The sequence below is a fragment of the Colletotrichum jinshuiense genome, chromosome 4 (genome assembly GCF_051148585.1).
Source record: "Colletotrichum jinshuiense chromosome 4, complete sequence".
NCBI lineage: Eukaryota > Fungi > Ascomycota > Sordariomycetes > Glomerellales > Glomerellaceae > Colletotrichum > Colletotrichum jinshuiense.
In genome coordinates, this window is record NC_139311.1 from 2,860,145 (window position 1) to 2,885,563 (window position 25,419).

At 55.2% G+C, this 25,419-nt stretch overlaps 4 protein-coding genes across 4 annotated transcripts; 2 read left to right on the forward strand and 2 right to left on the reverse strand.

Moving 5' to 3' along the window:
* Positions 1–9,571: 9,571 nt before the first annotated feature.
* On the forward strand, positions 9,572–12,193 carry EsH8_IV_000711 (uncharacterized protein; the record flags this gene model as incomplete). Its single annotated transcript, XM_083265601.1, has 2 exons — positions 9,572–10,091; positions 10,188–12,193. 2 exons carry the CDS (start codon positions 9,572–9,574, stop codon positions 12,191–12,193), a joined length of 2,526 nt encoding a protein of 841 aa, XP_083124496.1.
* Positions 12,194–14,455: 2,262 nt separating this feature from the next.
* On the reverse strand, positions 14,456–16,680 carry EsH8_IV_000712 (basic helix-loop-helix domain-containing protein; the record flags this gene model as incomplete). Its single annotated transcript, XM_083265602.1, has 2 exons — positions 14,456–16,048; positions 16,621–16,680. 2 exons carry the CDS (start codon positions 16,678–16,680, stop codon positions 14,456–14,458), a joined length of 1,653 nt encoding a protein of 550 aa, XP_083124497.1.
* Positions 16,681–20,050: 3,370 nt separating this feature from the next.
* Positions 20,051–22,313, reverse strand: EsH8_IV_000713 (uncharacterized protein; the record flags this gene model as incomplete). Its single annotated transcript, XM_083265603.1, has 10 exons — positions 20,051–20,155; positions 20,222–20,421; positions 20,474–20,870; positions 20,929–21,045; positions 21,105–21,210; positions 21,269–21,292; positions 21,345–21,361; positions 21,429–21,484; positions 21,559–21,607; positions 21,660–22,313. The coding sequence occupies 10 exons, from the start codon at positions 22,311–22,313 to the stop codon at positions 20,051–20,053; spliced, it is 1,725 nt and encodes a 574-aa protein (XP_083124498.1).
* An 809-nt stretch (positions 22,314–23,122) lies between these two features.
* On the forward strand, positions 23,123–25,203 carry EsH8_IV_000714 (uncharacterized protein; the record flags this gene model as incomplete). Its single annotated transcript, XM_083265604.1, has 5 exons — positions 23,123–23,133; positions 23,334–23,556; positions 23,625–24,130; positions 24,183–24,554; positions 24,606–25,203. 5 exons carry the CDS (start codon positions 23,123–23,125, stop codon positions 25,201–25,203), a joined length of 1,710 nt encoding a protein of 569 aa, XP_083124499.1.
* Positions 25,204–25,419: the final 216 nt, after the last annotated feature.

The window sequence follows — 25,419 nt, forward strand, 5'->3', positions numbered from 1 at the left end:
ACCCTTCATGCAACAAGTGATGCGTCGGATGGAAGAAAAGAAAGTACATATGCTCATCCAGGGCGTAGACGCGGCCCCTTGACGGTTGGTCCCTTGGACCCAGCCCACGGCTGCTTTTGATGACCATGGTGCAGGTGTGTGTTCCCCAGGATTTCATCCTTCTCCGCATTCGAGGCCATAGAAGAGAGCAGCCTATTCCGTTTTGTGCGCATCGTGCAGCTAACACGCACACAATATTAGGCGTCTACGTTTCGCTTGATTCTTCCTTTGAAGAGTTTGAAATGCCTCGGCCTGGCAATGATAGACACCCTGTTGCCGCCGGTGTTGCTCCCAGGATTCCTCCTCCGAATCCGCTGCTGATCTACCTGCTGTATCCCGTTGTGGTTCGGTCCGGTGAAGCATTTTGATATGAATTGCTGATCTTGGTGGATCCCGCATCCGCTGTTGCGTTGAGTCGCAAATGACGGCGTCAGACTCTGCCGCAGTGCGCGTCGAAGGCTGAATGAAGACAATGCACAGACGAGGCAAATGCGTCCCAGGGCTGATGTTCTGGAAATGACGGCGTTGCAATCGCCAAGAGGCAACCCGTAAGTCATCATTCCGCGTTGCAGCTGGGTTGGTTCAGCCCGGCCTGGCCCAGGCCTACGGCCATCGGTCAAGACGGGACGCCAGTCGCCATAAGCTGCATTGGAAGCCTTGCCTCTCATGTACAGTTTGATGAAGAACTGCGCCTGAAATCAACACTTGGCTGGCTTGGGACGCGACCCTCCAACAACATATGTCTAATCTCCCGGCCGCATGGGCTGGGATCTTGGGTGCCCTGCGAGGCAGCAGGCGGAAGAAATAGGAAGGCCAATGGTCATGATGGCGATAAACCAACAAATAGTGTTGGAGGAAGCGAATAGTGGTAGAGCCAGTGGCGTGTTGACAGTGTCGCAAAACGATCTGCCCATGTCGGTTAGAGACAGCAAAATTTCATCATATTTCTATCTCTCTCTCTCTCTCTCTCTTTCTGCCTGCGTATGTGTTGTGTGACTGTGACCGTGTGTATGTGTGTGTGTGTGAGAGAGAGGGAGAGAGAGAGGCCTCGGCCGCTCGCTGCCTTTGATGGATGAAATCAAGGCCTCTGGAGTGACTTGGGCATACCCGTATGCCTCGGGAGAGCACTGCATGCACACTGTTGTTTTGACGTGCTTTGCACGAAGTCGCTTCAGATAGTCCCTTCTCTCACTGCAACTGACTTGTAAAGAGTCCGGCATTGTTTTGCAACCTATTGACTGACCTGTGGCTTCCCCTCCCGACAGCCTTACAACACGTCACGTTCCTTGTCATTTGCGATTACATAACACGACCCCTCGGTCGCTTGTTGAGACATGGCAACTTAAGCTTACCACAACAAACGCAACCAAAGCAGAGAGTGCGACCTCAAGTCAAGGCCGGGCAGAGGCAGAAGAAACGCAGCAATCGAGACGAGACAAAGGACTTGGGCTTGGCGTAGCGCGCCTTGTCTCTCTCTGGCAAACAAACCCAAGCAAGGCAAGGCAGGGAGGGTAGTGCTGGAGGGGCGGGAGAGAGCGCCGTACGCTGCAGAACATCCCTGATGTCCAACCGGTGCAACGTCGACAGGGACCGGCGTCAATGTCCCGTTTCTTGGGCGGTGGACTGGCTCACAGTGCATTGAATTCCATAGTATCTGCCCACACTTGTCACCACAACACCTCCAATTGGAGGGTCCATCCTGAATGCCAATGGAGTGCTACAGTGGTATTTGGTGATATAGATGCCGTACATGCTGAGGATGGGCAGGCAGCTAGCTGTCTGACAAGCACAAGCACAGGGTTCGCGGGCTCAGAGACGGGGGAGCTCTGCTGGGCCCGCCAGAAGGATGAGGATGATGCCGTTGCATTTGTTCTGGGGCGACGGTCCTGTTCCCTCTGATTTGGGTTTGTTATCCCGTCGTGGTCTTGTCCTGTGGTTACCTTACCTTATTTAGAAGGCCGAGTATCAACCACGGACGCAAGGGCCTGTACACAAACAAGCACCTCATCGTACTGCGAGATTCGCTCTCGCTCTTTTTTTTCTTCCGCAACCCCTCCCCCTCTTACTGACTCTCTCTTGTTCTGTGCCATCCCAGCTTTCAGGTTCCCAATATTAGCCTGGGAAAAAAGCAAAGGGCTAGAACTCTGGGAATCCGGTGTATCGCCGATCACCCCTCCCCACCCTCCTCCAGCAACCCAGGTAGGGTAGGCAGACCACGGCCCTGGGCAGCCGGCCTGTGCATCGACTCTACACTACATGACTTGGTGGACGTATCCTTACCTTGGTTTGGAATGGGGGATGAGAACCTTGGAGTACGAGGACGGACGGATACCCCCAGGTTGAGCAGACGAAGACAGTCCAGTGTTAGTCGTGCCTTGCCTTTCCTTTGCAGCAAGGCCCCTGTGCGGGTGGATACTGTGGATTGGCTGGACCCTGGCTCGAACGAGTGGGTCAACGGAGTTCGTCCAACGCCTGTTCTGGCACACAGTGCCGCACTGTCTCTACTGGGCCAAACTCGGGGTGCTGCAGGTGCCATTGTGGAGACTGCGCTAGGATGAACTCGGAGTGGGCCTCCAAACGGCGAAAGGGGAAGGGACAGCATTAGCAAGAGCTGCAGGCTCAAGACACCCAGCACGGAGGGGAGGCCGACGCTGCACTAACAGGCACGGCCGGCTGGCAGGGGACCGCGGACATGTCCCTCTCTGCCTGCCCAGTGTGTGTACATACATAGCAAGCAGCACACTACGGAGTAAAGATACACACTACCATCCAATCCTTGGTAGGGTAGGTTGTGTTTGGGTGATGTGCCTTCCTTGCTCTGCTCTCCTGTCCCGCGCGCCGTCCCCCGCCCCTGTCCTTGTCGCCTCCTTCTCCCCTCTTCCTCCTCCCAGCTTTTGCTTTCCTGTTGCTCTTTCCTGTTGCTCTTTCCTGTCTCTCTTCCTTCCTCGAACAAACAGCTGGGCCGACCAGCCTCCGGAGCCATAGCCGGGGGAGTCCAAAGGGCTGGTCCGACCGAGGGGAGCAGGCAGAGAGGGAAACATCCCCAGCGGCAACTAGGTAGAGAGAGAATTGAGCCAAATTAACCATGCCGTCCTTCCTTCCCTGCTTACCTACCTACCTACACGGGACAGAGTGCCACGCCTTTCATAGTACTAACACAAGGTATCCATCCATCCGTGCCATGCCAACATACCTACATAGTAGGCAGTACAGAGTACCGAGGGAATCCTCCCGCCCACATCCCCGTCATTCGTCTCTCCCCTCACGCTTTCCGTCAATTACCAGGCAGGCTTGCTTCGAGTTCCCATCCGACAATTTGGAAAGCTTCATCTCGTTTCTGTAATTATTCCGCCTTATCCGTCTGTCAATTGAACTCTGTGCGGCGGCCCAATGCCAATCAGTTCCCAATCGGAACTCGATAATGAGCCCCCAAGCACCTGCACGACACGACACCCTGAGCGTCCGTCCACTGCACTACACTACTTTCGAAACCCCAAGCACCTAGCAACGCACCCTATCGTGCCATACATAGTACTCCCTACTCTGGCGCTGGGCGGGCACTCATGAGGCACATACCCGGAACCCTGGATTTCATACCCGTCCATTTGTCTACTTCCGATGCCCTCCAGCTGCGCGATGCTACATCGTGTCGACCGGGGTCCTGTTCCCTTTCTCTTTCCGAAGGAGACCACGGCAGCTGCGTATGCTCATCTGCAGCCTGGCAAACTTTCTTTCTCACCGGTTGCAGAGCTCCATCTGCAGAACCCGGTACAAACAAGCACAACCTCCAAAATCAGAACCACGACCCAATCCAAGCCATATCCATCCCTCTGTACTGCCACCAAAGATGGATGTCCATTGGGTGCTGAACCCGCCCGCACTCTATCCACTGCCCCTGCAGGCGACCTCGGCTTCACTTGGCACTCCACGCTTGCTTTTGCTCTGCCGCACTGCTGCACCGCGCCGTCCCCGTTGCCTCCGCCTCGAAAATGGGGACTGCCTACGTCCGTACCTACGCAACTACGGAGACGATGCCTCGCCTTCACCCCCTTACGCACCCGCCCTACCGCGTATCCTAAAGTGAGACCCGACCTAAGCCAAGGTGACGCATTACGCAGCAGCACGCGTGCAGAGAAACCTTGCGTACCTTGCAGCCGGCCTGGGCCATTGATGTCACTGGTCAGTTACCCCTACGCCGAGCCACCAACGGCAATGTTTGCCCAGTCTATCGCCGTACGTACACCACCCGCCGCCCCCGCCTCTGCCCTCCACTGCCTGCCCTCTTCTGCCCGCCGCCTAGCTTCTCCATCGCTGCCATTTCCAACGAATAGGCAGTCGTCCCGCCTCTGTGGAACAGTGGAAACAGACAAAGAAAAAACGGCTCCGTCGCCGTCTGTGCGTTGGGGCCATGCAGGCACGCAACCCAGGTCCGCCTTCAGCCAACGCCTTGCGAGCTGGCTGCCCAGCAAGAAAACGAGCGAGAGAGAAAAAGGCGCACTTTCGGGTCCGTTTCCTGGTAGCCAATGCCAGTCCAGAGTTCTGACGAGCTTTGCCAAACACCCGGTGCCCGCAATGGGGAAGACACGAGCAACATGCAAAAGTGGACAACATGGGGAGACACAGAGGGAGGGTCCATGGCTCGGCTTCTCGCGACTCAGTCCCCCTCCCTCCTAGGATGCCGAGCGGACTGACAGGTTATGGATACCTACTTCTATAGTACACTCCGGAGTGAGCGCTTTGGCTTGGGTTACGGGCCTATCGACCTTGCAAGCTGCGGGCATGCTCAGTTTGCGCAGAATTCCATCCTAGTACGCTTCTAGCCGATAGTAGCAGCTATTGCTGCCCTAGTCGTGGGCAGCACGCGAAGCTTCGCAGAACTTGAACACAAAACTTCGGCATGACTATAGCATAACTCAGCTAGACAAACAAAAGAGTCAACCCATCCGACTGCCTCGTTGGTGCTACTGCTGCTGCTGCTGCTGCTGCTGTTCCTCTGTCAGTCATTTTATTTGCAGATCTTTTCCACCTGCAACATGTCAAATTCCAAGTCAAGCCAAACCCCCGCTGTCGTCATTTTCTGCTCCTCGACTCGAAGGTGCCGTTATCGACAAAAGGACCCAACGGGTTGACCTTACTATCTGGGAAATGGGGCTCACGCGGAGCACAAAACATGTGTGATAGGGAATATCTGGATGTCGGCATAGCGGACATGCACCAGCTCCGGATCCCCCGTGGAGTAAACGTGGCTGGTCACTTTCAAGCCCCAGCTAGACCCAGCCATTAACAAGCTCGGCGTCGCCTTGCCCTGCTTGGTCCCCTGGTAACTGACTGGGTGGTTTGCTCAACCGTTTTCGCACCTAGCCCGAACAGGGTCTCACGGGGAATTCCAGAACCGACCGACACACAAATATCGACAGGGCAGAAGACATGTGAGCGAGCTTGTCATTCGAGTTTGTCCTCCTGCGCCTTACATTGCCAATCAATCGTGGATCTGTAGCTAGGATATCAGCCTTCGGGGGACGTGGGAGTCTGGCACGCGGGACGAGGCAGTACTGTTTATTCGCGCCTACCACCGCGCTGCCATAGGCCCATGGATAGTGCCAACAACGGCCATTGTCTCAACTTATGCTGGATAATTAAGCTGTCTCAGGGCCCCGTTGATACTGCCAACCCAACCGCCGGTCTTGAACTTGAGACACTACGTTGTACGGCATTGACGCAGAATGCCGGGGACCTGGCTCCGTCACGACCTTGACCGCTTCGTTCCTCAAATGCCGAACGGCGGATTGCATGTGCTTGGAAATTCCCTAACAAGTCATAACCAGCTTGCTGACGGATGACGGATTATGGATGACGATGTACGGCAGCCCTCGGCATCTCGCAGCATCGTTTACAGCCTCTGCTGTGTACGCAGAAGCAATAACCGTACGGCCGGCAACCTGCAAAACCCACAGTTGCGTAGGCCCTGTCCATCGTGCCCACTTCAAGGACCTAGCCCTGCCTACCTCCTCATCCCTCGCACTCCTTGCACACTCCTTGCACTAGGAAAAGCCCTCCGGCGGGGACCACTGGCTTCTGGGAGTCGTCGATCATGATCTGTCACAATCCGGATCTGGCGCTTCTCGACACGCTCTGGCAACCTTCAAACTCCTCATACGGAGGAGAGGAGCCTATGCGGTCTGACTGCCCAGGAGTCACACCAAAGAAAAGGAAAAGGAAAAGGAAAGGAAAGGAAAGGAAAGGGAAAAAGGACAAGTCAGGCGATATATCGCACAGTTTGAACTCCTGCCATCTGACATCGCCCGCTCGTTCTGTGGAACCGTTGCATGCGTCTCACATCATCTCTGCATTGATACGAGTTCAAGGCAGTAGATGATGCAGCACAAAAAGGCGCACTGCTAGCTAGACCCTCGGCAATCTTGCCAGGACCGCCCGCATTATCAGGCTCATTACCCGCCCAGTGTTTGTCGAAGACGCATTCCTTCTTGCGTGCCTTTTCTGGGTCATATGGTAACCAGACACCTTCTTTAGTGCAATTCTACCCCTACTTCACCGTAATATCCTGTTGGCCAAAGCTCCCAGCGCCATTCGAGATTCCAGAGCTCAGACGGGGACTTTTTTTATTTTATATATATTGGCGAAGTAACTTTTTCTTTTGCTATAATCGGAGAGTTGAGGATATATTGAACAAGACAGCGGTAAGTGCGCGAGGGCTATGGGCATTGCTTGGCTGGAACGTTAAGTTGTCAACGGAAGCTCTGGCAGCAGTGTGCGCGACTCAGAAACCTTATTCCATCACCAATGCGGGTCAATCAAATGTTTGGCCAGTGTTCGGATGAAAGTGTTTATTTCTTCTCCCCCCGTCACTATCAGATTATGAAGGGTTTAAGGCCACATGCCAAATTTGGTTACTGGCTTTGCTGATGGCTGGCTGCCACTGAAACTTGCATACATTGGCCCATTGGAGTTGTCCCGTTTTGTAGCCATTGAAGCTTGAACCAACAAGCTGGTCTTAAGATAACGGTACAACCTCGTTGGGTTACCACAAACATACCAAAAGACTGTACGACCAAGGCGAGGAAAGATGGTTTGCTGGCTCCCAATCCGGGATTAGCCTGTTTTCAGCCAACAGGTTTGATGGTTGTGCACGCTCAAAAAAAAAGCTCATACAAAGGATACGGTCACTTTCCCACTTGGTGGCATGGGTGACTGTTGGTATCACAGACAGCATACGAACATAACACCCAAGAGACCACCAGGCTGCTGAATCTTAAGCCGTATTGGCAGCGACCTTGCTCCTGAGGCCTTGCCACCTCATTTCAGGACGGCGGGCCTGGAGACAAAGCTGGCTGTGACACAATTTACCATCTACCGCTAGCATCAAAGATCCATTCGGCGTCGAAGAGAGAGGGAAAGGGAGGGAGGGAGACGGGGTTGGAGTAAAAAGCTAAAAGCAAGAAGCAAGTAAATTGTGAGAAACGCGTCATGTCGAACACGACAACATAGGCAATACGAACGGTCGATCCCGCCGTTGGCAAGTCTGGAGGTCTGGAAGCCACCCGCGCGGTGGACCACGACGACTCAGCAAGCACCAGGGCGGACTGCAATTAGAAACTCTCCTTTTGTCTATGTCTATCATCGTTCGACTTGGGAAGACCTCGAGAAGAGCGACGCTCAGTGCATTCATTTCCTGCCGAGGCGGCACGGTCGCTACCTGATTGCACACGACACTAGGGCAGCATCGACGGCACGGCAAATCGGCGCGTCCATTGATTGACACGACGCTTACGCACAATGCATGATGACCATTAGCTGGCAGCAGCTCGACGCGCTCACATGTAGCCATTTCGCAACACACACTTCATGTATGCGAGCGGTCGAGTGCATCGTCTAATTTCATTTCCCTTCGCCGTTTTTGGCTCCAGCCCAACTCTGGCCGCCTCCTCTTCCACTTGGGGAACAGGCCTCACCCATCAATTTGCCCATAGGGCTTCTCCCATATTACGAAGTATTACACTCCACACTGAACAGAAAGTCAACCAGCCCAGGGATGCGACGCACTGGCATACCATGCTGGCGGATTCCCATGGCTCAGCAACGGTCAACCCGTACAAATCGCAATAGCGGTTGCGTCTGTTTTCTACTCCGTACCAATCCTGGGTGACCGGCGGTCTTTTTGGGCGCCTGACAATCCGCCCATCTGGCCAAACCCGCGGCCGAGGCAGTAGCAGCCAACTGTTGGAAATGCTGGAATTATCATTACACACGCATTTGCATTCATTCATTCATTCATTCATTCATTTGGACACGCGACAGGGTATTGGCACATGCGGATACACTGTCGACCTGCCTGCAGGGCGCAAGCTGCAATATCCCAAGAAGAGGGATAATCGCAATCGGGTCCCCCCCCCCCCCCCCCCCCCCCCCCCGGCCAACATCCCCCAGGCCGTCCACGGCCAGTCCAGTCCGCCCAGTACCGCCGCCTTCTGCCTGCATGCCAACGCCAACCTCGCGCCGCTGGTTTGTCCTAATGGTGGTGGTGGTGGTGTTGGTGGTAGTAGTAATGATGGTGGTGCTACTTACTACCGCTGCTGCTGCTTGCTTCTTGCTTCTTGCTTGCCCTGCAGGCCACCTTTGGTGCTCGCTTCATGGGTGCGTGAGAGAGTTCGTTTGTACCCTGCAGGGCCTTCCACCAACCCACCCACCCACCCACATCGACCGACGACAGCCCCCTCAATCCTTAGAGCAAGGCATCCCGGACGACCACACCACACCCCCGGCAGCACTTTTACACTACTGTGCAGTAGAGCCAGATCCCTCCATCCCCTTACCCCTTGTCAAGTATCCTAGGAAGAGGGGACAGACGGGGGGACTGCTGCGGCGTCGCGTTCTGGGACTAGGCTCTGCGAGTACAGGGCGAGGTGGTAACGGGGCGGCGCTGACATCCCTCCCCCGGTCTCTGGAGTCTGGTCTGGTCTTGTTGCTCGTTGGAAAGAAAAAAAAAAAAAACACACACACACACACAGGTTGACGGATCCCAATGCTCGGATCCCGACCCCCGGCTCACAATGCATTGAAAACAGCACCATCTTAGATATATTACCAGTCCCAAGCGCATCCCCCACAAGTTGGGTGATCCTCTGTCACCTGTCGTTCTTCTGGACGAACAAAAAGACGTTGGACGGTTAATGCTGGTTGCTGGTCACTGTTGCGCGATCCCTCTCTCTCTCTCTCTCTCCCTCTCACTCACTCTCTCACACACTCTCATTCGCAACATTTTCTCAGCAGCGCATGCATATCTGACCCCCTCGATTCATACACACACTACCTACTACACTCACTCATACACCCCCGATCCCAATCCGAAAGATCCAGAACCAAGGCGACCCAGTTTAAAAAAAAAGTAAACAAGAAGGAGCAGCAGAAAAAGCCTCGACTTGGACTTGTCCACAGCACACTGGAGAAGAAGGGGATCCCTTGAGAGGGGGCACGCCTGGCTTGACGTCGCCCTCTGCATTAAGTCGAAAACGAGATGTGGGCTACCGCTCCACTGCCGTATTACTCGGCCTACAAGCCCGCCCGAAGGAAGGACAGGGCCAGCACCGGCAACAAAGATGCGTCGCCGCCATCCTCTATCAACAACAAGCACCCTCCCTTCCCTCTTCTCTCTACTCAACACGACCCCGACAGCATAGAAGATTTGTTTGAACCTGCTCTTGATGGACCGCCATCGCCGGAGAGGATTCGTGCCTTGAGCAAGCAGATGAAGAGGGCCTCGGCCTTGGACAAGCACAATAGCCACATGACCACGTCCTCTGGCTCGTCGTCCTCGCTGCGCTCACTCAACACAGATCGACCCTCGTGGGAACATACCCTTGAGACCATTACCCTGTCAAGACGTTCTTCTGGCCGATCAAATTCGAGCAGCATGCCGTCCCGGGACCGTCCCGAGAGCGTCCAGCTCTTTGGCAAAACCATCTTCAACCGCAGGGCAAAGCTGAAGCGGGAAAGCAACAGTAACCAGAGCTCCTCCGGAAGCTCCTTATATTCCGGTGAGCTCGCCTTGGATGGTCCGCCGTCGACAAACAAGGACCATTTTATCCCGTCAATTTTTGGCCGTCGAAGGACTCTAAGACAAGACGCACTAGGTGACGACCCGGCTCTGGCTCGAAAGTTGCAAATATCAGGCCCTTACAACTTCCAACATGTCACTCACACCAACCGGGACCACCTGCCGGACCTTCAGCGGGGCAGCCGCGCCGAGCTGGTGACCGAATTCTCGGCCATTCGTGCTGGCCAGCGGCCGACCACTGGCTCACTCAAGGGAATTGACGTTGAAGACCTGCACTTCTCCAATTTCTCATCCGAAGCGTTGCCCGCAAACGAAACTTCCGCTGAGCTCTTCCAGAACCACCCGCCCGCCATTGCCCGGCACATTGGTCCGACCTCGGCGCCTCGTCGGCCGATTAAGCACACTCGCTCTCAGGAACAACTGCGCTCGAGCCCACCGCGCCCGGCGCCCCCGCGACCTCCCAGGTCTCCGATCGACGAGGAGGCCGTATCCCCAACTCTCCCGCGCTCCCCCATTCCTCTGCCCAGAATGGCAAGCCGTTCCCCGATGCAAAATGCCGACGCAGAAGATCCCATGGGTACCGCCGACACCACCCCGGAGCGCCCCCAGACCAGCAGCGGCTTTCGGCATCCTGGCCCGTTTCAGGTGCCGATGGAAGTCATCGAGCCCCCAGCCACTACCCAAGACACTCAATCCCAAGGCGCAGGACTGGAAGTTCTCACAGACCCACGCTTCTCTCATGCAATCACCACCCCGGACGACGCCGCATGGCCGCTAACCGCCAGCACCAACTTTTCGTATGAGATGGCATTGGCGGATGTGCCTGAAGAGGAGGAGCATCACGTTTTGTCTAGGCAGTCTCGCGGCAGCAGCTTCATTAGCACGCGTTCATCCCTTCGGGGAAGCCAATCCGTGCCTGTCTTGCGCCAACTGGCAGAGGCGCAGGACGACGAGACTGACCGGCCGCCGAGCGGCGCCTCGGACACATTGGGCAGCTTCGACATGCCTGCCACGCAGAGCGCTTTGGAGGGGGTGCTGGAGGTCGACGAAGTGGCCGTGATGCCTCACCGGGCCAGTTGGGAGGACGACATCGACTACTGCTACGAGCACGAGGCTGAAGCTGACTGCGACTATGCGTGGGACCGGCCGTCCTTGGACATCGTTAGGGAAGGGCTTTTTCAAACGCCCTTTAACAACAACGACGATATCTTTGCGGCGCCGCTGTCTGCTGGTTTGAAGCCGACACTAACAGGAGGACACTTGGACATCCCGGCACTCAGCCCCGCAAGCCAGACGTCCACGACAAACGGCCACGAGGCGATCACGCCAACGATCACAGCGTTGCCTGTGAAGCCCAACTTCTCCCATCCGAGAAAGGAGACCAACTACCGAGGCAACTCTCACCTGCACGTGAGGACGGCATCGCATGCTTCGAGCTTCAAGGAGTCTCACGGCTTCAACCTGTCGCCATCCCTCCTTATTCCTGGAGACTACCGCCAACAAATGTTGGCAGAATCGGACACGGACACGTATCCTACAGATATCGCAAGACGCAAACCCAGCCACTTTTCCTTTGACGAAGAGCCCGCCCTGACGCTGGAAACGCCGGGCTTGTTCATCAGGGACCGGGCCAGCACATCAACAACTGGCAGCAACTCCACGAGCCAGACGAGCTCAACCGAGGCGCGCCACACTTCGACAAACTCGACGTGGACGGCACTGACGAGGTACACTGGAAGCACGACATTTGAGGGATGGAACCCAAAGGCTGAAGGCAGCGACCATATGCGCTCGTTCAGCGCCGACGACTTTCCCGACCTTGGCTCGCCCAGAGGGCTCAAGTCCATCATGAGTCCGCTGTCAGAGTCCGAGGAGGGCCTGACATTGTCCCGTTCGACCGGCGACATCCGCGCGGCCTCGGAGCGCAACGATGCCAGCCTGTCCCACGAGAGCCTACCGCTTTCCAAGATGAAGGAACCGGTCAAGCAGCACCGACGCCAACGCGCGCAGACATTGAGCGCCGCGCCCCCACCCGGGCAATATGCACTATTTCCGCCAATCTACTCTGGCGGCAGAATCTGATGCCCACGTCACAGCGTGTCGACTCTCGACACCCACACAAACATACATCTCCTAGCCACTTATTTCTCACACAAGCCTTACTTACTTTCGGCAAAGCGACACGGTCTCGGGTCACATCAGGGCGGCGCACCACACCCGAATTTTTTCTTCTTCTCGACATGTCACGGCGGCGTATGAGACCGCCGTGATTCGCATAGACTTGTTCACGTATATTGGAGGAGCTTGAACTCATGCCCATCGTTTCTGCATGCACCACAAGCCCCGGTTTGGTAGTCTCCGGCGCAGAGGCTTGAAATTGCCTTGAATGGCCCTACTCGATCGAACCCCGACGTTGTCGAACACCGACACCGCCATCTTCCTTTTGTCTACGGCCCCCGCATCCAGGGGGGGCAACGGTGAAGCGACGCTCCACGCGCGCTTCGAGGAGTTCTACTAAGTTTTTTCGTTTTACATAAACTGCCACCACCACTACACTACTACTGATATTGTTATTTTGTTGTACAAAAAAGGCCGAACATCCTTGGGGATGCTCCGCTGGGCATGACTTGATGGATTATGACACTTTGGGAGGAAAGAAAAAAAAAGAACCAGAACAGAAAAACTTGTAAAAAAGGAAGAGGAGGAATCAGTGGGCCGACTGCGAAGGAGGCAAGCTGGGTTCGTACGATTGATCTAGGTTTTGCGATTGGATTGGTGCATTTGCCCGCCCGCACACACAGGCGCGCACACCCTGAGGATCTCGGGAGAGGAAGGGGTGGGAGGGAGGAGAGCCCGGGAAGAAGAGAGAAGGGCATATTTGCCGCAAGGGGGAAGAGGTTGGCGCCATTGTCATCGCGATCCGGGAGCAACTTGGTCGCTCCGAACGATTATTCCATTAAAAGAGACTTGGTTGTTACTTGTCCCATGATTTGTCCCGCTATTGATGTTTGTCTACCTGCCGAGAGTGATGGTGATGTATAATACACACACACACACACACACACATATATATATATGTTTGTGCATAAATGTAGGTATATACATTTACATACACTTAGGCGTGGGAACAATTGCCTTTTATCACGCCGTCTACGACAGCGAAAGACGGCCCGGACAAGAGAAGAAGCTGGGGGTTTTCTTCTTCTTTTTTCGTCAGTCTTATTTTGCGTTGAGGAACGATGACATTGGCTAGGCTCGTTATATTAAACCCCCCCCTTCTTCCGTTCTTCTGCATGATGGACACGTCAACGTGGAGAGAGGCAGCCTGGTAGTTAGCAATCACGGCCTGGCACTCCCGTATGATATACTACCCCCGCCCCTTTCCCCATTTTGCATAAAGAGGAGTCAAGAGGGTTGCCGGCAATGATATGCCCGTCAGCCCCAAAACCTGCAAGTCGTGATAATCTGTGCATGCCTATCTACCGACCTACCGACCGACACTCCCCTCCCTTCTCCCAAGCCTTGGTCCATTACCCCGTGCTCACTCACACCCACACATCCACACATGCATGCATGCATGCACCCCCCATACGCCCCTCCTTCCCTCTTCTTCGTGATGCCTGGCCCTGTCTCCGGTCCTCCTCCCCCCACCAGTATACCGGTCTATGCCCTCTTTCGCCCACGGATGCCGCTTGCTTACGACGGTCGTCAATATTGCCATTGGAAGAAAACCACGCCCCCCGCCCAATGGAGACGATGCTCTTTTCTCCGTTGTTCGTGAGACGAATTTTCGCCCGTGCTTTTTGCCCGTGGGGGAGGGGAAACCCGAAAAAAGGGCAAACGGGGAAAAGGGGAAAAGGGAAAAGGGGAAAAAAGGGAAATCCAAAAAGTACGAATTCCGTAACCCTGAAACCCAAACGGGTCGCGCCCTCGATTAAAATTGAAGAAGGAAAAAAAAAAAGGAAACCTCTCCCCCCTCCCCCTTCCAATTTCGACCTCAAGAAAAGAAAGTCTGGGAAATGATTGTGGGATGGGAGTTGCGTGACAACCCTTCACCCGATCCGGTTGTCGATATCTGAGACGGTGGGGGGAGGGGGAGAGAGGACCGACCGGCCAATTGCTGGGGCATGGCGTCCCCCGCGCGGCATGTCATCGGACGGTCGGCGAAGCTCCGAGGACCTTTCCCACCGGCACCCTTGCCTCCGAGTTTTGGGCTTGACCTCACGCGCTCCCCATCACCCCCCATCCCGAACCTGCATCACACGCCTACGCACCCGACAACTGGTAGGGAGAGAGGGTGGGTGGGTGGAGGGGCGCGGGGTGCGAAAAAGCCACAGAACTCCCTCAAGCATTCCTCCACGACTCGCCTCTCTCATCCGGCCCCCCTTCGACGTCGAGGTACTCGTCCAGCCGTCCACCGCCAGTCACGGCCGCCTCCCGCTCCAACGCCTCCAAGCTGCGCAGCATCTCCCCCCGTTCGCGGTGCAGAACGTCCCGCTCTCGCTCCAGGTTCTTGATGTGCCGACGCGCCATGTCCAGCACCTCGGCCTTGCTGACCCGTCGGTCCTGATCCGCCGTCTGCTGCGGGTCCGATTCGTCGCCGTCCCCGCCGCCCGCCGGCCCGCGCACCTGCTCGGGTAAGGCATTCAGAAGACCTTCGAATTGGGCGTTGAGCCGGTTACGGTACTGTTTCTCGACCAGGTTGTGCGACGCGCGCGTCCGCCGTTCTTCGGGCGTGTCGGCCGGCTTTTGCGAGACGTTCTTGGACGTGCGCGAGGCGCTGCGCAGACGTGGCGCTGGTGCCGTCTTGCTGCTGGACCCGGCCGATGAGGCGCCCGAGACTGACTTGATGGATCGGCCGCTGATGCTGGTGCGGCCCGCCGGGCTGGTGGGTTCGTCGTCGTCGGCGCCGCCGGTGGCGCCGGGATCAGCCACGGCACGGCGCTTGCCCTTTCGCTGTTGCCTTCGAGACCTGGATGACGCCCTATTTATTCCGGCCCCGCCAGTTCGTTCAGGGGAGTCGTTCTCGTCGTCGTCGTCATCCCACGACGGGTCCTTGACGTCGCTGTCGTCTTCCATGCTGCCTTTGCTGTGTTTCCGCGCGTCGTGGTTCAATTCGGCTGCGGCGACGGCTGCTATGTTTGGGGTCAAGGTGACGGAGCTACTGTCTTGAAGCCGAGGCCGCCATGGCGAAGAGTGGAAGTCGAAAGAGGCTGTTGGTTGCGGGTGAGCTGTCACTGCTGCTGCTGCTGCTGCTGCTGCTGTGGAAAGTGGCGTGATGTCGGCATATTCTCCGCCAAGGAAGGACGGCTCGCCTGGTGGTGCAGCAAAACCAAAATCGAACAAGTGGTCACCAACACCGGCGCTGCTGTCGCCCAGGCCGCCCGGCGCAGAAATAGTGACAGGCGAATTGACGGCCGTGGAAGATGTCGCACCAACCTGCTGCTGCTGGCCGTCATGGAGCAACGGGGCCCCATATCCGGGTGGAAGCCATGCGACGGGTACTTGCTGATTGCCTAGCGAATGGAGCAGCGATGACGGACCACCCTGGGGGTTGGCAAGAGTTGATGCCGTTACCGATGGGTCGAATTGGTGGTGAAGGTGACCCTGGCTCTCGGCATGTGTCAACCCCAGACCAAGGCCCAGGGCTGAAGGATGGAGCTGCGGCTGCAGTAGCTGTTGGCGATGGTGCTGCTGGAGGCCTGGGGCATGTTGCGCCTCTGCTGCCGGCCCAGGCACACCCGCAATGCTTTGACTCTGATTGACCGGTGTCGCCGTGGCCGAATCATTCATCAAATTGGGTCGATTATGGCCTAGACCCTGGGTGGTCTGATTACCGGGCCGAGTGGCGTGGTGCGGGCGGTGGCGGACGTCGAAGGCCCCTCCGAAAACTTCGGGAGAGAAGTGCGGGGACAACGGCGTCGAAGCCATCATCTGCTGATAGAAATATGGTCAGACATTGTCCTCAATTTTTTTTAATTCTTCCAGAAGCAGTCTTTTCAACACGGTCTTCTCTACTCCTTGTCGCCTCGTTTGCTGCCTCCTGTCTCATCAACTGCCGAACGGGCTTCTGAAAACACCACCTTGTCATCACCCCATTCCTGGTGGCACACAGGCTGTCGGCTCCTTGCCACCCCGCCGCCCTCCGTTCATATCCACAGCCGTCTTCTCGGAGGCGATCGCAGCGAAGAGTAATGAAGGGTCTCGCACGGTCTCGGATCATGTGTAGACCCCTCATCGCTTCTCTCCTGGAGGATGTGGCTAAGGTCGATGTCCGCCCCGCGACATTATGTACTCGCTTCCGACCGCTTGGTCTAGCGTGTCTCTGGTCACATCTTATGTCGCTGCGTTTGGCGGATCAAGGGTAATGGAATGGTGGGTGGGATGTATGATTCAAGCCGGTTGTTTGGTTCGAGACCTGACCATCAGGGAACGAGCCCCTGAAGACGGCACTCCGTGGAGAAGGACCGAGCGAAAATGCGATGTGATGCGCAGTATGATTTACTTACCTCCGGGTCATCCACGAGATACTCGTAGAAAGGGGTGTTGTCGTTTGGCGCGTTGGCCATCCTGTCTTCTTGCCGGGGTGGCGAGGGGTCTTGGTTCGATTAGAGAAACCCCTTTCGAATCCCACCTTCCGGGTCCCTGAACAACGCAAAGCCGTTGGCGATTTATACAGGTTTCGTTTGCTATTTCGAAGCTTCGACTCCGTTCCCGTACGTACCGTCAATTCCAGAGCCGAGGAAAGGCCTCCGATCCACGAGAGCCAAGATCGGACAAGGTCGATTAAGCCAGCCACGGTTGGGAGACTCCAGGCGAGGCGCTCGGCCAGATAATCTCAGTGGACGCAGGCTGCCGTTAGACACCACCAGAAGAGTTTCTGGCCAACAGCCCGGAACAAATGCAACAGCGTCCCCAGGGGTCGCAGAGAACAGTGGGCAATCGGGAGACAACGTGTGGCGCCGGATTCGCCCATACACCGTTCTCGTGGAGTGACTTCGGTCTCTAGACGGACCACTCTTCTCCAACGCCAGGGGTCCAACAGAGTCAGCCGATTACGACAGCTGCTCAAGTGAACTGACTTTCGTGGTAGTAACGAAGATAGACTCCGTGGCGTACGGCGGCGGGATGCGAGCTCAGTACGGCCGGCGCTCCAAAGACCATCAATCGGGGATCGGGGTGGCCTGCCTTTATGCCAGAGTCACTCCACTACAGGGCTTTTGGGGGAAAAATTCTCTGCGGCGGCGCAGGGGATGCAGGACACACCGAACGAGTCCCGGGCGTTGTTGACTCGTTGCTTTGCTTCGCCTACCGGCGATGACGGCTTGACCAATTTATCAATGACCTGTCGTTGGTGTCGTCGTCGTTCCTTTGAGATCTCGATCTAGGGGGGCGTTGGTCAGTGTCTTCTCATTTTCTCTTTTGTACGGCAAGCTAGCCGTGGCTTGTCCGGGGGGGGGGGGGTCATGAACATTTTCTCCTCCACCGTCTCTTCATCGGGCCACTACCCATACCGAGCTCATTCCCGACAAGCACTGGTAGGCTCTCTCGTCTCCTTCTGTTTTTCTCTTTCCCCTCACTTTTTTCCTTGTCTTATCTCATAGTCGACTGCCTCAGTGAACCGACTTACTAGCTGGGGCAAGTCTAGTAACTCGCTGCCTGTCGATTTCTCTTCGTCCAAACTCTGTCAGCTCTCACATTCGTACCGTCACTGACGCTGTCAATGATGCCTTGAGACTTGGTTTTCTCGAGGAGGGGTCAAGGTGGGCTTTATGAGGGTCAGACGCGAAACATGAACTAGTCGATAGGGCAATTTCCATGTGAGCTCGGCTTCGGGAAACACAGACGCAGACCGCTCAAAAGGATCCGCGGTTGCTGGCCGGCACGTACGGGCATGGGTCGCGGAAGGCCCCCAATGTGTGTTGCAGCGCCTACATGGATACTCTCGCCCAATCCTGAGCAGCGACTTGTGCGCGCGCCCTGTCTTTCTTGGTTGGAGAAGCAGCCTATATCCACAGTCACCTGCATAATGCAGCCGTGTCCGTCGTGTCTGCGTGCTACACAGGGTCTGGGCAAAACCACGCTGCTTGGCTTGGTCTCCGGCTTCGCCAGGCCTGAGAGGTTTCTGGCCGTCATCCAAGTCGGGTGGTTTTTTTGTTTGTTGGTTTTGTTGTAAGTGGCGATAGCGGAACTCTGGCCTCAAGAGAGCTGACGGAGGTCTGACTCGAGCGGCCCTGAATCTCGGATGCTCGTATCAGGGGCGGCTAGGTTGACAACACGTGCTAAGGTAGGAGTGGACTGACAAGTGTCAAGAAAGCCTGCCTTCCAATACCCTCGTCGATCAACCCACTGGATGACGCCTCGGTGCATATTCGAGATAGGAAGGACCTCATAGTTGGACTCGAGACAGTAATCAAAATGGACCCTGCGCAAGTGGCCATCGAAACCAGTGTCGGATATCTTCTCACGTTACGCAGACACACGGGTTCGGCCGGGAAAGGGGCAAGATCTTGATGTACATATGTCGGTGAGAATGTAGCCAAGGATGTGATGGTCTCGATTTTGACGGAAGGAAGCCTTTCCACCGTGGCCCAACGGCCGTGGCATCATAATGCGATACCCATTGAGAGTAGAGTCGCCGTGCAAGGGTTAGTGATCCAGCGGCTGCCTTGGCCGTGTCTGGGTTTTATCCCGCAATGCCCTCCTTTTCCTTATTGAGCGGGCCACGGGTCAGAGTCCAGGGTGCCTCCCCGGGACCCGACCCATGATAAACCGAGGACTTTGCCCTACGGCAGCTGGTCAAGCTGACAAGCTTGGCAAGCCGTCGGGGTCCATTTGAAATCTGGCTCATCTCCGTTTGGGGAACTCGTGTCAGTAAAGTGGCACCAGTTTCCTTTACCGTCCGTTTCCCAAGGAGAAGCCCCTTCATGGCGTGGTTCCACTCTTCTGGTCTTGCGGGCCTTCGGATGGCCTCTATGTACTGCCGTAGGCCTTGGTGGAAGTAATAGTTCGTGTCCTTTGCTTGTGGCTTGTTTCTGCTGCTCAGGCACTCGTCAAGAAAGCTGATTGGGTTGACCAGTGCGTCGAATTGTCTGAAGCATCTTTGTCTGCCCACGTCATGGAAGCCCCCATCCTAGCCTTGGTTTATTTGTGGCGTAAGGGACGGCCAAAATAGGCTTTCAAATCCCTCGCACTGCTGAGTGTAACCGGCGTGGGTTGTCCCTTGCTATGGGCAAGAACCTGGCCCTGCTTGAGGATGCCCTGGGGTTCCAAATTGTTCTTTTCACGTAAGCGCTTTAACCCCCTTCTGATTCTGCCTTCCCAACCCAAGGTATCTTGAGCACTTGCCTATCCAGTACCCTGTCTCGGTCGCTGGTTAGACTGGGTGATCAGGCCAATCCACTACGTAAGGAGCGAGACGGCCGCTTTGAAACGGAGGGAGTGGAACAACACGTTAGCTGTTGAACGTTAAAAGCGGTGCTTTCAACTCCATCCGAAAAGGCGCTGGGCCTGAACGTATATCCATACAGCCATGCGGGTGGCTGAATTACGCGAACCACCTAGACAAAGCAAAAAAGCCAAGGCACGCTACACACTTTCATCTACGACCATCTCTCCCCTGTTTCTATCATACCTCTTGCTGACTTCTCTCCTTTATCGACCTCCATTATTCCCTCCAATTCTCCGATAGGAGCGCTCGGGGAAAAGGCAGGCCTGCGAGAGCCGGCAGCCAGCTTGCTTTGTCACCCAAATATATCAGTTGAACTAGCCGATGGAAAATACAACCAAAGACCTAGAAGCGGCTTGTCTTATCCTGTATTAATCGTGGTAGCATCCTCCCACAGCTTTATTTCCACTTTCTAACTTCCCGACATCTCTGACAGCAGTTATGCACAATATCGAACAATATGCAGAAATAGCACATCTACTCCATCTGCATCACTCCTTTCGCCCCTTTGCCCATTCCCTTAGGACGTTCTTTTTCAGCTTACCTGTACTAGTCTTCGGAAGCTCGTCAACAACCTCAACTTCACGTGGTACCATCTGCCGATATTGCGTCAGTTTCACCATGGAGCAAGACGTCAAGGTCCGGCGGGGGAGATTGCTTACGAATTTACTGATCGAGCTATGGTGCTTTGCCCACGAAATAAGTTCTCCGGGCTCGAGCGTCTTACCTTCCTTGACCGTTACGTAGGCTTTAGGACGCTCGCCCCAGTGAGAGTCAGGTACCGCGACGACAGCAGCCTCGAGGAGGTCCGGATGTTGGACGAGCATACTCTCGAGGGCAACCGATGAAATGTTCTCGCCCCCTAGACACATCTTAGCCCCGACGACTCCACGATTCGATGCGATTTCTCTTACCTGAGATGATAATGTCCTTGGCTCGATCCAGAATCTGGGCTGCGCCGTCCGAATGCCAAACTGCCAAGTCCCCGGAGTGCAGCGCGCCTCCAGCGAACAACTTCTTCGTTGCCTCGGGGTCCTTGTAGTATCCCTTTGCGCAGATGTTGCCGAAGAATACAATCTCGCCGATCTCCTTGCCATCCTTTGCAACGTCGATGAGGATACCCTCCGGTTGATCCTGCTTAATGATGCGGATGGGAAGGCTTGTCAAGAATCCGTGGCCCTGACGGGCCATCTTGGCATACTTTTCGTTGGTGGGGAGGTTCTCCCACGACGGCATATGGTAGCCTTTGGTGATGGGGCCGTAGGTCTCTGTCATCCCATAAACGTGGACTGGAATGAGGTTGAGATTTGTCTGTTCATGTCAATACTGAAGAGATAAAGACGATGACAACTAGATCAGTGGCACATACCATCTGCTCAAACAGATGCGCACTGGGCGGACTGGCAGCCACGGTGACCCTGACTTCTTGAGGCAGTTTCTCCGCCTCCTTTGCAGAGCATAGCAGAGTGTTGACCGTTGGCGCCGCCTGAGAACGCCACAGTTAGAGTTTCGAACCATCTAGTCTTTCTCATGAGTATCACTTACATTGAAGTGGGTGATGCCTTCGTCTTTGAGGAGCTTCCAAATGAGAGGATAGTCTATTTTTCTCAAACACACGTGTGTGCCGCGCACCGCTGTCACTGCCCATGGACTAGAATAAAGAGTTAGTGCAAACGTAAACGCCGAAGGTTAAGATTGGTTTCCCTCACAAAGTCCATCCAACTGCATGGAACCTTTATAAAGGTTAGTTAGACTGTATCGAATTGGCATGTCTTTCTGGCTTACATGGGTAGCGTCCACAGCTGTATCATCGATCCCCATAGTCAGCGGCTATCTTACGAGAAGTCGATACTCATACTCATCACTTACATACTTGCAGCGACCACTGTGGTAGTTTAGCCCTGATTCTATAATATTGCCAATAGCTTCAAGAACACATAATTGTCAGCGCAAGTCAAAGATTGAGCGAGAGGAAACTAGGGGTTCTTGGGACACATACTAGCCAAGTAGGCTCCGCGATGAGTGTAGACGACACCCTTCGGACGGGACTGTGCGCAGCGTTAGTCAGATTCCTCCTAAAGCCAAGGACAGGACGCTGACCGTAGTTCCTGACGTGAATGGAATGGCAAGCATATCGTCCTCGTTGCCACTCTGCGAGTGAAGCCCTGCCCATCCTTGGCCTTGCAACTGATCATACTGCAGACCCTCCAATACGGCATCGTCAAAAGGGCCACTCAACTCGCCCTCCGTGGCATCAGTGTCGGTGTCAACGATAAAGGGCACGTTCGGGTGCTTTGCCTTGAATTCATCGAGTAGGTTGACGAATTCCTTGTCGACAATGATGGAGTCAACCTCAGCGAAGTCGAATATGTACGTGATGTCATCCGGCTTCAATCTGTAGTTGACAGCCACGTTCACGGCGCCGGCGGCAGCAATACCAAAAATGGACTCGAGAAAGGCTGGAGTGTTGGGCGCCAGGATGCCGACCTTCTTGAAACCATGTTTCTTCAGATAATAAGCTAGACCGCGCGCTCTATCTGCGAATTCGATGTAGGACCTGCGCAGTATGCGGCCGTTTGCCGTGACATGAAAGATCGCCTCGGCATCAGGCTCTATTGCCGCAGCACGCTCAAGGAAAAACGTGGGAGAAAGCTGATGGATGTGGTGAGCTGGTTGCTGCTCTTTTTTTTGAGGTGTCGATGATGAAAGGAGATGGCCTAGGATGTTCTTGAGACGGGATGGAGGGCTGGACATGATCACTATCGACTGGAAGGTTCTTCCACACGGGCAAATTGGTGACAAAGGTTCGTAGGATCCAGCTCGAAGTAATTGAGATGTCGATCAGATGTTTTGAGGTTTCAAGCAGTTCGTCCGGAAAACGGCGGCTTGCTCAGGCACACGCAGGTGAGGAGTAGGTAAAAGGTAGGTGGGAGTGACTAAAGCCAGTTGACGTCCTGACAATTGAAGAGAAGAAACATTGCTCCGATCGACCATATTAACGCCCTCCTGTCACCCGAAAGCCACGCATGGCCTAGCCGGCTTTGCTGGCATACCCCAATCACCCAGCTGTCTGAGACACGCTCAACAGCTCCTGCTCCAGCTCGAGCCGGCCGGTTGCCCTCGGTAGAATTACCCCACACCTTGGCGGCCGTGCTCCAGCTTCCAACTCCTAGGAAGGTTGGGGTAAGTGCGCTAGACCGTGAACGGGATGCTGGCGCTTACATAAACACTCTTCTCAGCAACAAGAATAGGAGCACGTCCCGGGGTGAACCAAAAAGCAAAAGGGGCCCACTGCACTTAACAGAAAGTCGCGTCGTCTCCGTGCCACCGTACCGTGGTAGCCTTGCGCGACAAGGAGAGCGCCGCGCAAAGATCCAACGCCCGAAATTTCATCACCGACAACCCACCAGGCACCTCCATCCCTCCCACCTATCCAGACCATCTGCCATTCGAGCTGGACGTCACCTACTCGCACCTTTGGCCGTGAGCAGCATCCCATTTGGAGTATACTTTCGACGAGGACGAGCGACCCATCTTAACTTTTCGATCTCTCCTTAGCAACCATGGCAGCTATGTGAGTGGCCCACCTTCATCTAGAGCTCTTTCCTCTGCACAGATTCCCGCTATGCGACTACTTGCCTCATTGCCAACGAACTACTTCGCTCGTACGCAAACATGTGCAAGACAATTGTCAATTCCCCGTCATCACGCGCATCCTCGACACCACCTCGAGTTTTTACCAAAACTGCAGTAGCTGACAATGGCACCTTCCAGCGAGAGCTTCGATAGCATCTACTTGGATCTGTCCAAGGAGAGCGGCAAGTGCAGATTCGCCGAGAGCGGTCTTGGATGGAAGCCTGCTGGCGGCGGCGACACCTTCACCCTCGACCACAGCAACATCGCCTCGGCGCAGTGGAGCCGAGCCGCCAAGGGCTACGAGATCAAGATCCTCAACCGAGACTCGCGCATTATCCAGCTCGATGGATTCCAACAAGAGGTAACAAAGCGCGCCCGCATTGTCTGATGTACAGGGAATGTCGTACTGACTGGCCACCCGGCGCGCAGGACTACGAGCGTCTGAGCAAGATCTTCAAGAACTGGTACAGCACCGCCCTCGAGAACAGGGAGCATGCCCTCAGAGGATGGAACTGGGGCAAGGCCGATTTCGGAAAGGCCGAGCTCTCCTTCAACGTCCAGAACCGCCCTGCTTTCGAAATTCCCTACTCTGAGATTTCAAATACCAACCTGGCTGGTCGCAACGAGGTCGCCGTCGAATTCTCGGCCCCGACGGACCAGAACGATACTGGCACTAATGGCCATCTGGGTGGTGCGCGCGGAAAGGGCAAGAAGGCGGGAGCCGGCAAGGACCAACTTGTCGAGATGCGGTTCTACATCCCCGGAACTGTCAAAAAGGAGGCTGATGGCGAAGAAGCCGGCAGCGATGCGGGTGGCGAGGAGGAGAAGAATGCTGTCACACTGTTCTACGATACCCTGATGGAGAAGGCTGAGATTGGCGAGACTGCGGGCGATACTATCGCCACGTTCCTGGACATTCTGCATCTTACACCCAGGTACGCGCCCTCGGACCACCCCCACGGCCTGAATCTGCTAACATCTATACAGAGGACGTTTCGATATCGATATGTACGATGCGTCTTTCCGCCTTCGTGGTAAGACTTACGACTACAAGATCCAATACGACGCCATCAAGAAGTTCATGGTTCTTCCAAAGCCGGATGAAACACACGTTCTGCTGTGTATCGGTCTGGATCCTCCTTTGCGCCAGGGCCAGACAAGATACCCTTTTATCGTTATGCAGTTCAAGAAGGATGAGGAGGTCACGATTGACATCAACCTCACCGAGGAGCAAATAGAGGAGCGGTACAAGGACAGGCTGCAACCCCACTACGAGCAGCCTCTCCACCAAGTCATCACCTATATCTTCAGAGGACTCGCCAACAAGAAGGTCACGACCCCTGCAAAGGACTTCCAGACGTATGTTGTAGACCCTTTCGTGCTGAGAAATAGTACGCTAACTCTTTCTAGCCACCGGAACCAATTTGGTATCAAGTGCTCTATCAAGGCCAGCGAAGGTTTCTTGTACTGCCTGGAGAAGGCCTTCATGTTCGTGCCAAAACCTGCGACCTACATCGCATACGAGCAGACGGCATCCGTCACCTTCTCTCGTGTCGGCGGCGCCGTGTCTGCGCTTTCGACCTTTGACATTACCGTGCAGATGAAGAACGGCGCCGGCTCATCACAGTTCAGCAACATCAACCGCGAGGATCTTAAGGGGCTCGAGGAATTTTTCAGACTGAAGGGCTTGCGTGTCAAGAACGAGATCGATGAAGAGTCGAACTTGATCCAGGCTGCCCTCCGTGAACAGGCCATGGATGACTCCGAAGAGGAGGTTGTCGGCACCAAGGCTGACCGAGGCTCGGCCGACGAAGACGAGGAGAGTGTTGACGAGGACTTCCGCGCCGAGAGCGAGAGTGACGTCGCCGAGGAATTCGACAGTGACCACGACAGTTCGGGTTCTGGCAGCGCGGAGAGTGACGTTGACAACCAGGAGGACGATGCCGAAGAGGACGACGAAGAGGAGGAGGAAGAGGAGAGGCCTAAGAAGAAGAAGAAGACGGCATAATTGTCTTGCCTGGGTTTCTGGGGTGTTGAAATGCGTGGTGATGTCGCAGGGCGTTTTTTCTCTTTTTTGGACCGGACGGAATGTAACATTACGATTTTCTACTTGCATGCTGGCCAATAGGCCATCGTGGAGCTGAACCAGAAAAGGTTAATACTTGGAAAGGAGACCTCGTGAAAGACGTGGAACAGCCAAGGGTTTATGTACTTGTTTTTGCAA